Here is a 14152-nt window from a genome sequence, read left to right as displayed (position 1 = left end):
GACGTAGCTTGGAGGTAAGATGCTGGGCTAGAATGCTTAAGTCTGTGAGTCTAATCCCTGACCCTGCAAACAAAGAGTCACACATTGTGTTTGACTGTCATGACACTTTAGTATCTTTTAATACATGTTTCCCTTTTACCTTTCATGTATGTGCATTATGACAAAATTTGACAGTGGAAATTATTTGAAAGTTCAACTTCATTAAAGAGCTAGGCCGGCTTTCTAAACCCTCACAGTTTTTCATGGAAGTCTCATAAAAGAAGGGGAAGCACAATGACCATAAGACCATTGTCCACTGCAGGGCCATGCCTGTGTCTCTCCGCACTGTACACACATCCAATATAAACCTTATTCATATGAATATAATAATTCCTCTAAAAGAATGCTTATGCCAATAAGTACCACCAGCCTAGGCTATTTGATAATGCTCCGAGGTTTTACCATACCTACCCTTGTAGCATGAAAACTAGAGAGTAACAAACATGGGCATATTTTATTTAAGACATTACAGTTGGACAATTAAAATACTATGGCAGTTAAAGTTTGAAATAACATTAATTTCTCAACTACCCATAAATGACAGCCCCAAATAACTTATAACCTATATGAACAATGCTTTTCCAGGGAGGACACAGGTAATTTTTAACAAGAAAATGTGAACAACAGAAGTGGGACACGTAATTAATCTTTACAAATGATCTGCTAATGAAAAGTACGTCCTTCCAGGAGGGAGTTGTTGGTTTTATTGTAAATGAGAATGCAGTGGGAGGCGGTCTAGGAAGATGTATTAAATGCCGGGCTGGTAAATGACTAGACTGGAATGCCAAATTGCCTCCATCTTTTTACAATGTAATTCCTTTCTGGAATCACTGAATTGAAGAACTTAATCTGCCATTAATTTTTTCCTACCTAATTTCTTAGATAGAAATATCACCACTTAATATGTCAGCAATTAATTACATCTCCAAATGGCACGTTCTGAAAACAACATACCCCTACCCTGATTAACTAAGTCTGTATTCAAACATCAGAGGTATTTCCAGGCTCCAACATTCAACTTTTATTTCCTAGAGAATTTAGGGTGCTAAACCATTTTCCCTGACTGAATTTTCTTCACTGTCTAGATTTTACCACCTACAGCTTAAACTTACAGCTGCGGAGACCACAGAACTCTCAATGCTGTTGCAAGGATACACGGCACAGGTGTGGGATTTCAGAAAGGAGCACATTTCATTCCTTTGCTCTCTGCCTTCAAGCAAAGCATCCATAAAACTCAAAAGTTCAACAACTTTCAAAAGTACAAAATAAGGAAGACTATGGTTTTCATTTTCTTAGAAAAAAAATTCAATAATAATAATATTTACATTACTGACTGCTATTCTCTGAGCACTTATCTGAATTTATCAAGTTAAATACTAAATATTTATAGATGAGTTCTGGGTAAGAAACAAAACAATGAAACAGCTTGGAACTTCACACATTATGAATGAGTTTCTAACTTTACATTTTAAGACTTTGTCACGTGAGTAGGACAGTCCACTGTGAACGGTACATGACAACCAGCTGTCAGGTTTACCCGCAGAGGCTTGTCTTCACCGAACAGCAGCTGGTATACTAAAACACAGGATGACGACCTCTTCTTAACCCTCCCACATCCAGGGCAACCCAGACTATATTTCTTGAGAAGAAGAAGAAGGTGAGGGCAAAAGTTCCAAGTTTTGAAGTTTCTAAAATATAAAACTAGTAGGTGCTAAAGGGATGGCTCAGTGGTGAGCACGGACACTTGCGGCCTCAGAAAAGCTGGGTTGGTGCCCAGAACTCCTATCAGGCAGCTCCTAACTGTCAGTTGTCACTCTGACTCCTGGGGATCCAATGCCTCTGGCTTCCACAGGTGCTGACACACATGTGCACATATCCAAGTGCAGACACACAACTAGACATAATTAGAAATAACTCTTAAAATACTTTAATATAAAACTAGTTAATCAAAGTTCTTAAAACACAGTGATGAACAGGATTTAAATTTGGTTTCTTTTGACAGTAACTAGCCTATTTTAAATCCTTTGCTTTTTACAAAGCTTCCCGATATTTTTGCAGTTCAAAAAATGATATACAATACTTACTATTCCTATAGTACTAAGGACAAAGAAATATAAAATATAAAATCATTTATTGACTTATCCTTTAAAAATGATTTTGCTTTAAAAATGGTAGATTTTTGAAAGACTCGAAAACATGAGCAGGACAAACAGTTGGGTAGGAAATAAGAAGAGACCCGTAAGCAACATGGCTTCCTATTCTCTGAACTTAAGATTCCAAGTACTTACTGTGCTTGCCCCTGAGATGTGATAGATCAAAATCACAAGCTGCATCCAGCCTTTCCATTCATCGGTTTGTTCTCTATTTAATACTTTAGTCTGCATGAAGGAACCAAAACCTGTTTTTAAAATCTACAGGAAGCAGTTATTTGAACTTAACATATGAAGAATGTATCATTTATCTTACAGTATTTAAAGCTAATGCAAAAACTAATATCAAAGAATCATGGTTGTGGAAACTGTCTCTATTTCTTCTGATTTTACTTTAAATGCCACTAAAACCATAACAGATGTATTTATAGATGTGAAAAACAACATCCTACAATTTTCTTTATAAAATTGTAGAATTTCAGAATTAAAATATCTCATAGTTCTTTTACACTTCTGTTGACAGATAATGTTCTATTATTAGAATTCATTTTCCTTAGCATAGTCTTATAGGATATAAAGAACTGATTAATCATATTCATAGAAGAGTACTTTTTTTTTTTTTTGCAGAAGAGTTTGGTAATTCAAATAAGATACCGTTATAGAGAAGTTACGCAAATGTTTCTGAATGATGGGCACTCCTCTAAATTGGGAAACTCAGAAGATCACAAGTAGAAGCCACAGCATTATGGAAGTTCTAATTTGTGTGTATATGTCTGATAAATATATAAATATAAAATATTTCCTTTATATAGAAATATTTCTTAATATAATTATGTTTTTACATTTTAGCTGATAGTGAATGTCATCTAGTACTTGAAGGAAATCATTCTATTTTTTCTAGGCTCAAGCAGGCAAAATAACATGTTCTGACATACTTTCACCCCTTTGTGTTTTGTGCGTTTGAACAAAGAGGTTAAAGAGTCTAGTAAGCAGCATAACTACGGATCTTCCTCCTGCAGGAATATGCTTGCAACTTCTGGGCTAGAGCAGACAACAATGTTTGAACCCACACTGTAGCTCCCAGAATGACACACAAGCTGATGAAAACGATCTTGCTTACCTCTTTCGTGTTTTCATTGTAAAATACTCCCAAAACCAAGATGTAGATAATTGGGATAAAGAATGATGAATGTGTATAAAATTTGTTTTCCTTCATAAACAGATTTGCACGGTCACACATATAGAAGTAAGCCATAATCAGGCCAAGTTTGCAGAAAGACTGTAAGAGGATTTCTACTGAAGATACAGGGGTAATGGTAATATTCTTCTTTTCTTCGCCACTTTCCAGATCGGGACATGGTTTGTTCTTCCGGTGAGCATTACGATGAATTACACAGAAAATCAAATACCCCAGAATGGATCCCGTAAAAAAGCAAGCAGCTAGCTTCTGAATGAGAGTAAGGGGTGGCCGAGGCTGACAACAGGAGCCATCCACAGGTTTCAAGATTTTATTACAGTACACATTCATGAGAATCATTGCACTCTGTGAACAGACAGGGTTTATCTTGGTTATTGTCTGGTCAGTGAGGCATTCCACATCACATTTTCTCCTGACTACTGGTGAGATTTTGACACTGAAACCAAATGCTCTTGTGCTTTTTGCACCCACTTTCCTAACCCACATGCAAGTGATGATATTCCTGCACTTGGTAAAAGCTAATTTGGGTGCCTCAAATTTCTTGGATGTTGGTCACAATAAGAAGTTTATTTTAGATTGTGACCTACAACACACTGGAAAGTGATACCTACTTCCTACTCAGAATGCACTGGTAGTTATGAAAATTTTATAGAAATTTTAGAAAATAACAACAAAACACCAATGAAAAATAGCAAAAACCTCATGATTGCTAATAGATCAGCGAAAAAATAAAATCCTAAGAGATGTCAAAGGCCAAAGAATTTTAATTAGCAGAATTCCAAATAATAATTTAATAATAACCATAATAGTTAAGATGTAGACCCAGTCTTTGCATGGCAAAATGTTATAATATAGCTACCACTGAAAAACTTAATAATTCTCAGCTAATAATATTGATAATTTGCCCTTTATTTAATTCTCTTAATTCTTAGCTAACAATATTCATAATCTGCCTTTTATTTAATACATAGTTTATAGATAATTTATGAGTATAATATTAAGATAACCTTTGTTACAGTAGACATGGAGTACTCCACATAGTTTGAGTATAATAAACTTATGTTAGGCAAGCTGTCAAGATTTTGTCTAATTAAGATTTGGTAAACTTGTAGACTTGTGAAAACTACACTATGGGTGTCTGCTGGATGCTGATGACATCACTTGAGTGTCGGTTTTCAAACCACTCAATGAAGCACTGAGAACCCTGTCATCACAGCTCCCAGGCTGAGCAAGTTCGTGGGTCAGCATTCTTACAAACCGTCTTCCACAGATGTTCTCACCGAGTCCTTAACTATATCCTGGAGTTTTCAAAGCTCGTTTTGTATGTAGAGAACCAGCGTATACAAACAAAGATATTTTCCTATAGGTGAGGGATGTTTTACATGAATCCTTTTTGCAACTCAATCCTAAAGGAAGAAAAGACTTTATAGCCCCACTGCATCCACCCAGTTTGTGGTCTAATGCAAGTAACATGGATTCCTTTTTTTTTCTTAAAATTTAAGTTCCTCCTTTCAAACACATTTACATTTATAGAATTCCTCACTGGATCTGGCTACACTAAACTAAACAAACATCCAATGCCAAAAATTTTAAATGGTTAGAGTATGGCAAGATACTTATGTGATTGATTCTCCGCTCTCCCCCCTTTCTCTCCCTCTCTTCCCACTGAGCTCTCCATTGCTGAAGGCACCATACACTTAGGACACAGTCCTTAGTTTACCCACTCATAACACCTATGATCTATGACAATGACCAGCATGCTAAGATGTCAGTAAAGGTGTAGTAAGAGGCATTCACATGTTGATGGTAGCCAACAGCTGTCTGACTGAACATAAAACCCTTTCAACAGAAGGGAAGTCATGACTGGTACTGAAACCTAGCCAGTTTCCTAAAGCTAGTGAGATCGTGGACCATAAAAAAGAATCTACTACCATCACTTTGCAAGACCAGCACAGTTCCCTATTGAATTCTAAGTCTCATCCTTATACACACAGATGAGTGTAGCTATAACTCTTCATTAAAGACATTTCTCTTTATAGCAAACGGAGACCATCACAGAAATGCACAGGTGAACGTGATTCGGAGATGAATGGGTCATAGGAAGTGCAGCCCAATGGACACATTTACATGGTCCCTACATCTTATGGCTACGGGAACAATGTGGATGAAGGAGTAGAAAGATTGTGAGAGACAGAACAGCAGGAAGTCTGCTGTGAAATACTGGCCCAGAAATGGCTGCATAAACAAGACTGGAACAATGGCAATGTTGAGGGACATGGAAACAAGGAAGGGCAAAATTTTATGGGGTCCTAACCCCTAGACAAAGAACTACAGACAAAGACTGCTTGGGAGAAGGTTATATAGGCCTTTCCCAGGGATGAGCTTTCTTATTGGTTGTCCAGCCTTTAAACCATATACACATACATATAAACAAGTAGGGAAAACACTCAGCTGGTTGTATTTATGTATTTGTGTAGATATGTCCATACAATTCTATGTAATAATAATAATAATAATAATAATGATGATGATGATGATGATGAGACTATAAACTTTAAAGGGGGGATGGGAGGGGCTGGAGGGTTGGAACCTATGAGGGGCTGCAGGGAAGGAAGGGAAGAAGGCAACTGATACAATTCTTTTCCAAGTTAAGATATGTTTTTCAAAAGCCTTTTAATCATTTTCTTCTAGTGTGTAAAGTGTTTACTTATGACGTTTTCATTCACACTTAGCATTAATTTTTCCATCTGCTACTCTACTCTGTACCATGAATAAGGCAGTATAAGAACCATAAGGTTATAAAAATGCTCTTTTATCTCACAACGTGCACTTTTCGCCATAGCTGTGTCTTGAATAAGGGAAGGAGAACACAAAGCACCCTTTGGGCGTGCTAAGAACTCAGACATTTCCCTTTTCCAACCACAGCTGCTGGCACATGGAGTTTTGGAGTATAAGGAATTTCTTACTTAGGCTAGCATCTGTTAGGTGACAGGAAGCAATATTATTTTCCATGTACATTTACAGAGAATGAGTATTTAGTGCTGTAACAAGACAAAATGATTACCATCCCAGTCTGTGACTGGATCCTCCCAGTAACACACAAGCAAACTTACAGTTTCTCTGCTTGACTCAGGAAGGTGTAAGCCATCCAAAGACTCCATGATGGTTTCTTGGGCAATGAGTTTGGAAACACTGAACATTTTGACACTTGACTTGGAGGTCCTGGCACTGCTGTTGAGAATGCTGACTGCGGCTTCATTGTAGGCATCTATTTTCTCATTAGTAATCATTTTTCTATTCTCACTTAAGAGATCTTCGTAAACTGGGTCTGCACATTGAAAATACATTTAAAATAAAGGTTGAAGCTTCTTACTGGTAAAAGTGAATCTACATTTTATAGTTTGTTCTTGAACTAGGGGTGACACTGGATATTAAATAAAATACTTCTACAAAAAGCTGGAGGAAGTTGGCAATGGTTTTCTAGTTTACATTTGACTTAGGAGTCAATGTCTCCCTCAAATTTAAAGAACTTTCATGACCTTTCCATGTACACAGCTTAAGGGAAATACGTTCATGCTGCAGCATGCACCATGATTTTAAAATCCTTGATGCTGATTGTAACAAACTCTTACTGGACTGTGGAAGGGCATGTGAAGAGGGGCAGTAAGCAACCTGCTTTCCTGAGGCCCTGTGCACTCGTAGGAGGACTATTCAGACAATCTGGACACAATCCAGGACCCAAAACTGCCAGTTCTCAGCAGTGATTATATGTTAACTCTTCCTCATTTTCCAATGAGAAAGGTTGACCACAAGCCTGCACACTGGACAGAGGTGGTGCAGCGTACTCTCACTCCCTTTCTTGTTCCTTCCAACTCCGAAATAATCTTCAGAGTTTCTGATAAACATATTGAATTGCTAAAATATCCAAGACATTTCATATTGTGTGGGCATTTAACTAGTTTAAATAATGGACATTCAATACATTCCTAAAATGAGCAGATTTAATGCGACTTTCGTACCCAGGAAAAACTAGATGGGGTGCAGATTTAAACACTGGTGTCATTTGCAAGTCTATCTATTTCTAATGATTTCAGTATTACACAAAGCGTGGCTAATACCCGTCTTCACTGCATTCCTTGAGCACAGGGAGGCAGCTGGAGGTGAAGGCGTCTGCCCCAGGGTTTATCTCCTCACTGTATCTGGCAGCCATTCTGCTGCTTGGTGGATATGTTTCTACTTATTTTATGTTTGCTGTATTTATTACTTTGTTCCTTAAATTTAAAAAAGAAAGCAAGCTTCTCTAGTTCATTCTAATCTTGCAAACACTTTCAAAATTTATTCTCATAAAGCGACAATTTTCTTTCTTGAAATGCGGTATAATAAAACCTACACCGTAAAGTGTATATAAAATGACAGTTTTCATTACTCATCCCTTACCTTGTAAGACCCAATAAACATCACTAGTCTTGGCCAATTTTTCTAAGAGCGGTGCTATGGAGGTGATGTTCATTTTATACTGAGACAGTGCTTCCTCACTCCCATTGTGAATCTTGATGGACCACTGAGAAACAGCCAAGGCAAACATTAGTCCAGCACTGAGCACAGAAATGTGACATCTATGCTGTACCTAGTATAACAGGGGAATCTTAGCACAATTCTAATGTTAGTTAATACTAAAATAACTTTAGTCAAATTATTTAATGAAATACATGCTCACAATTATAAAAAGACACAATAAAATAGTTTTGGAGTGTATAACACTCAAGAATAGAACTCTAGATATAAAATAATACTGAGATTTAACATGACATTTACTTAGTTCATTCAGGTCTTTTTATTAAAATTCATCAGTCTGGTTAATTATAATCGAAATGGAAATTAGAATAGAAAACAATCAAGAATTCTATTTAATATGAATTAACTTTTTCTCAGCATGTTCTTAAGAGTGAAACAAAGATCAGTCTGTTGGAATGCAGACAGGAACTTACTGTGGCTGCTCCTGCCACAATCACATGGGGCTTCGAACCCGCGTCCTAAAGGAAGAAAAAGTCTTATAGCCACACTACATCCAGATCGCCAACGGAATGGAGCAACACAGTCCCATTATTCCTAATGCTCTTTACAGATGTTTATAGATCCCTTCCTGGATTCTTTTTACAATAAGACAGTTCAAAGCTTACATGGCTACATGGTTACAGTGCACGGCAAGATGCTTGTGCAGCTAATTCTCTAGTGTCCTTACACACACACACACACACACACACACACACACTACTGAAACCAAACATGACCTACTATTATACTGAATTCTGAGTAAATTGCTTAGAGTGAAGCTCTAGTGTATTACGTCAGTCAGTGGAGATGTACTCATGGAGGCCTATAGGCTACACAGTATCAGAGTTAAACAAAATATAGGCTCAGTGTCCTAAGAAATAACCTGTTAGGAAGGCTAAGTCTAACATATATTTAACAAAATATATTGATACTTATTAAAGAGCATGTGTGAGGAATAAAGGAAAAGTCTCTAGAAATGTCCACCAGCTGCAAGATTCAGGATTTCTAACAGTTAACTCACAAGTAAGTACAATAGGATTTATAACTTTTACATAGTACTGATGTTTCTTCTCTTAAAATGTTTCATTTCCAAATAGATTCCTACTGCCTTGCGAGTGTTAACTTGTTCAGTAACGACCATCCAGAAAATCACTAGGGTATTCCTCAGCCTCACAGAACAGTCAAAATGCCAATAGCCTAAACTATGAGTCCAATGCATCTTCGGCCACACAGAAGACCTGATGCTGCATTAGTGTGAAAAGAAACAGAAATAAGCACCACATTTAATTAAAAAACGCCCTGGACATAAATCTTAATTGACAACTGTTATTTCTCATCCTGAAGGTAACCTGTGTTGACCAGTGTCCATTTTCCTGCAGGTGGGCATAACTTCAGTTTATAGCACCATTCTTAAAATAATTCTTTTTTTCCTCATCCCGAGGTAGCGTTCTTTCTCGTTCTTCAAAGCAGTGATTCCAAGCCTTGCATTTCCTCAACAGGTCGACCTGCCTTCCTCCAGCAGGTCTGACCCTTCGACTTCACACAGAAACAAGAACTGATCTGCGCATGCGCTCTGTCCTCCCACACGCTGCCTTCCGCTTCATCTCCGCATTAGCCTATCTTCCTCCAAAAGGAAGTGGGCTCCCATATCTCAGTCCTAGCTCCAAAACTCTTTTCTTGACTTTCCGTTTCATCTGTGGTCTCTATGTCGTCTCTTCCAAAGCTTCTAATATCAATTATGTCCTCTCTGCCTTTCTTCTTCCTTCAACCTAAAAGTACTAACTGATCTTTATTCTTCCAAGCCTGCCTTCCAGGCCCGCCTCACTTTCTGCCTCACCACCTCCTCGACTTAGGAGCAAAGCTTCCTTGGAGGAATCTGTGTTCTGTGCCAGGTTCTCCTTTTCAGGTCTACGCCTCACTTTACCAGGCTTTCAGTTTGGATGTAAGCTATCCATTTAAACCGTTGTAGCGCCCACTAATGAACCCAGAGGTTCATTTTTCTTACCTGGTTAATGTCACAGCACGAGCCGTCCTCCACTGAAGATGACTGCTCTGCGCTGTAACAGCTCAGCCCCTCCACTTCCCCTTCCACTCCATTTCTAGAGAACTCAAGTCCCTAGAAGCTGTCCTCTCCAATCTCTAAATTCTGACTTACTTGAGTTTTTCTATGAAAATTCTTTCTAACGACACCTTAATCTATACCAAAACTCACCAAATTTACCAATGTAGCTTCAGCTTGATTTCCAGTCACCTAGCAAACCCAACATACGCAGCTGGTTCCTTCACAGTTAGCTTGCTGTCTTGTCTTTTCTCTGATATGCCTTGGCATTCTTCTCCTGACTAGTTCCAACAGATGTCTACTACCCTCGGAATACAAAACATTCAATCTAAAGCCCTTTAGGAAGTGCACTCTACAGTATCTAGAAACATAGGTAAGTACAGTAATGTCACCTAAACTGCATCCTGGTAGGCAGTTATCCTATGCATTATCAAACCTCCCCAAAGAAAAAGAAGTAAAACCAAGCTGTGATCTCCACATACACTCAGACTGCTGCCGGTCTCCTGAGCAGGCTTCCCCTCTTCTCTGCTGTGGCCCACACATTTGAACACAGAGCTCAAACAAATGAATTGTAAATGGAGGCAAGGGTTCAACGTGACCCTGAAATGCTTATCTGTTCCACGGTGTGGTTCAGTTTATTATAAATCAAGAAGGGTAAATTGGTGTAAACATTTCACTAAGCAAAACAGTGTCAACACTGTTAAACATTGTTTTATTCATGATAAATGTAAATGGCTCTGGGGAAAAAAATACAGGCTTCATCCATAGCCTGATGGAAAGCTTTGTGGAGATCACTGTAGAGGCTATAAAGTAGACTTACAAGACCCTAGGAATGTTCAAGAACACGCTTGCTGTTCTAATTTATCTCCATATGTTCAAACATACTAGTCCCATCAGGTCATAAATGCAATGAATGAACCAAAGAAAGTCTATAAAGTAATCCAAGAAAGTTCCTCTTAGCCCCTGGTTATAAATAAGAAAACCTCAGAAAGATATCAAGAAAACATGTTTTGTTGGAAGATTATTTGTGGTTATTTATCTTTAAGAGAGGTGTTCACTATATACCTCAGCTTTGCACCGAACCAGCCAATCAACCAATCAATCAATCTCAACTGATTCCTCTTCCTATTCCCCCACCCCCAACACAGACACCACCTGAACTCAGGGTCTAGTGTATGACAGGCAAGTTCCTTTCCACTGACTTCTACATCCAGTGTCTAGCCTCACCTTTACTTTTCGTTCTTCTTCTTTTTCCAGAACTGAGGAACACAGGGCCTTACACTTGCCAGACAAGTGCTGACCCTTCTTTCTTATGTGTGTCACCACAAGTTTGAATTCCCTGTGTGACAGCAGTAAGACAGGACCTCATACATGGGGAGTCTAAGTATTATCTACATGGTGATGACAGACAGAGATATTTAATAACACCTGCACATCTTAGCAAAGGGCTAGAATCAATCTCACACACCTTAGGAAGAAACCGTTTCTCATTGGCTTGTTAAATTTGGTTACACACACAAAAGCCTGTTTTTAGATACAGACCTCAGTCCACACCTTGATACACTGTTTCATAGAACCATTAACTTCTGGGTGCCAAAGAAAATCCTAGGAGAAATATTAGAAATAAAGAAAAAGTAAAAAAAAAAAGTACATTAATTTCCATTATTTAAAATAAATATTACCATTTTCCTAGAGAGGGCTTCAGAGTAAAATACCAGGTTGTCTAAGATATCTCATTTGTCATCTGGGTTTGGCCAGGAGTCTCATGACAGTTCTTCTATCTACTCTTTTCTACTCCCTACATCTGAGCAAAGTGATCCTTCCTTAAACCTGTAACTGTCCTCAGAATAGAGTCCCCTGAACGTGCTGAGGAGGCAGCACGTGCCCCTTCCTGCTCCTCTGCCTTGTCCTCTGCTGTGTTCGCCTTTCGCCCCAGCTTATGGTTCACACTCAGCTCCTGGAAGGCACCCGTGCGCTCCTCCTCCAGAGGCTTTGCATATTTCCAGTCTTTTGCCCACGATATTTGTGGATTCATGCCCTGTGCTTAGCTCATCCTCCTTACCCTTGAGGCCTTGATGAAAGTACCGTTTGGTCAGAAGGAAGACCACAGTCTGTCCCTTCCTCTGGACAGCCTTCTGCCATGCTCTTTGCAGTATCCCGCCCCATTTACAATGTCCTGGAACCTCTTTAGGGTAAGGACATTTGTTCTTTATCCCCAGTGGAGTCTCAGAAAGTTTACATATATTCTTAAGTATCTGAAATTAATGATTTATTGTTATATTACATTTCATGGCAAACCATAACAAAGCTAACATGTTGCCTTCTTTCAAGCATTTCCATTTCCTCCTCTGCCCTCGCTATCTCTGAATTAACTCGTCCTCTGTGACTTTGGGATCCTAGCATGAGCCATAGACTGGCTCCCAACAGTTCCCTGGTACTTACAGTTTGAAACAGATACACATTATTTTCAAAGCTCAGTGTGGCAAAATACATTTTCCAAATGTGGCCACAATAATTTTTGGAGCACACTGTCTCTGACAATTTTACTAATCCATGTAAAAGTTGAGTCTCTGACAGTCTCTCTGAAACTGGGTAGGTCTGACTCTCACTGAACTCTTATGGTGTATGATAGAGACAAAGGTCTGTAATTTCCCCCCCTTTTATTAAAAATTTCTTTTTCTTACATAATACATCCTGGTTAGCTTTCCCTCCTCTAATCCTCCCAGGCCCTCCTTGCCTCCCTGCATTCATTCTTGAATGGACAGTAATTCTGAACTATAGATTTACTACAGTTTCAAATTACTATACAAGATTACTGCTTCCTGGATAAGAACTTGAGAGCCCAATATTTTATATATTTTATATCATAGAATTTTTTCATAGACATTAGTCCTACTATATATATATATATATATATATATATATATATATATATACATATATATATATATACATATATATATGTGCACTCAAAAAGAATGCACTGAATTCTATTTATTATGGATAAAATGTACAGAGTATTAGCTGATCTACCAATAAATTTACCTTTGAATATAACATCAACAATTGACCTATTAGCAAAACTAACTTACCACTTTAAGTGATGCAACCTTGTCTTCAAAAGGAATGTTTTCATGCTGTCATAGGAAGGAGACAGAGAAGCTTGAGTATAGAAATGTTTCTATGGTATAAATTCACCATCTCGCTATCTTTCCAGTGAGCACCTTTTCTTACATATAAAACTTCCCCCTGCATTAAGTTAATAAAGATATTCTCCTATTTTTTTTCAAAAAGTTTCAACATTTTGACCATTGAAATTCACCTACAAATTATTTTATTTGATGATGCAAGGTAGGTATCTAATTTCACCTTTTCTCGTGCGTATTATCAAGTGCTTCAGCAAAGTTAATTAAACAGACCTGCCTTCATCCAGGACACTTCAGCAGTATGTGCATGTGATGAGCATGTGTGTGTGTGTGTGTGTGTGTGTGTGTGTGTGTGTGTGTTTAGAACTCTCTGTTTTAGTAATTCCGTTTCTTTGTTCAGCCTAGGCATCACTGCATTGCTTTCATTGCAACAGTTAGGATAAATCTTTATATTATTGAACAGATCCTTATGCTGAAGATTTGCTGGAGTTACTAATGGTGTGTTGCCTTTCCTCAGAACATGCAGGATAGATCCAGCGGCTACAGCACATTCGGTTAGGACTTTACTGGAGTTACACTGAACCTCTGGGCCAATCTGGGCTTAACTGACTTCTTTACAATGTTGAGTCATTTTACCAAGGACATCTCTACCACCGAGTCCCATCATTTTTAACTGTCAGCAAGGTTTTGCATAGTTCTTGTGCATATAGACACACCATCTTTACGGGCTGCCCTTTGCCCAGCCTCCCCCTTCTTTTGTAGCCTAGTAAAAACTCTTAAAGTTTTGTTTCTGTAATTACTATGGCAGGGACTGTAACTGAATATTAACACCTGTATTTTAGTTGTGCATGTAATGTTCATATGAACATGTCCACCTTATGATCAGCTACCCTCCTTTTCCAAGAACACAGATGCATCGTGTGGACTCCTGAGTCTCCTGATCTCCAAACCTTACATTTTTACAGGTTTTCAACTAGACCAATAAAATGAGGAAGAGAAGCAGCAA

The 14152-nt window shown here is 38.3% G+C and overlaps 1 protein-coding gene across 1 annotated transcript in view; it reads right to left on the bottom strand.

Moving 5' to 3' along the window:
* CASD1 (CAS1 domain containing 1) overlaps positions 1-14152 on the bottom strand; it is a 41260-nt gene that overhangs the window by 16465 nt on the left and 10643 nt on the right. The window contains exons 4-10 of the mRNA XM_080936052.1: positions 13093-13137; positions 11543-11605; positions 8376-8420; positions 7825-7948; positions 6501-6715; positions 3310-3732; positions 2328-2417 (exon numbers count right to left, since the gene is read on the bottom strand). Of these exons, the coding sequence (XP_080792178.1) occupies positions 2328-2417; positions 3310-3732; positions 6501-6715; positions 7825-7948; positions 8376-8420; positions 11543-11605; positions 13093-13137 (1005 nt within the window). The remainder of the gene's footprint in view (positions 1-2327; positions 2418-3309; positions 3733-6500; positions 6716-7824; positions 7949-8375; positions 8421-11542; positions 11606-13092; positions 13138-14152) is intronic.

The sequence above is a fragment of the Micromys minutus genome, assembly GCF_963924665.1.
Source record: "Micromys minutus genome assembly, chromosome: 23".
Classification (NCBI taxonomy): domain Eukaryota; kingdom Metazoa; phylum Chordata; class Mammalia; order Rodentia; family Muridae; genus Micromys; species Micromys minutus.
The sequence above is the reverse complement of the archived record's forward strand: the minus strand, read 5'-3'. Positions and strand labels throughout refer to the sequence as shown.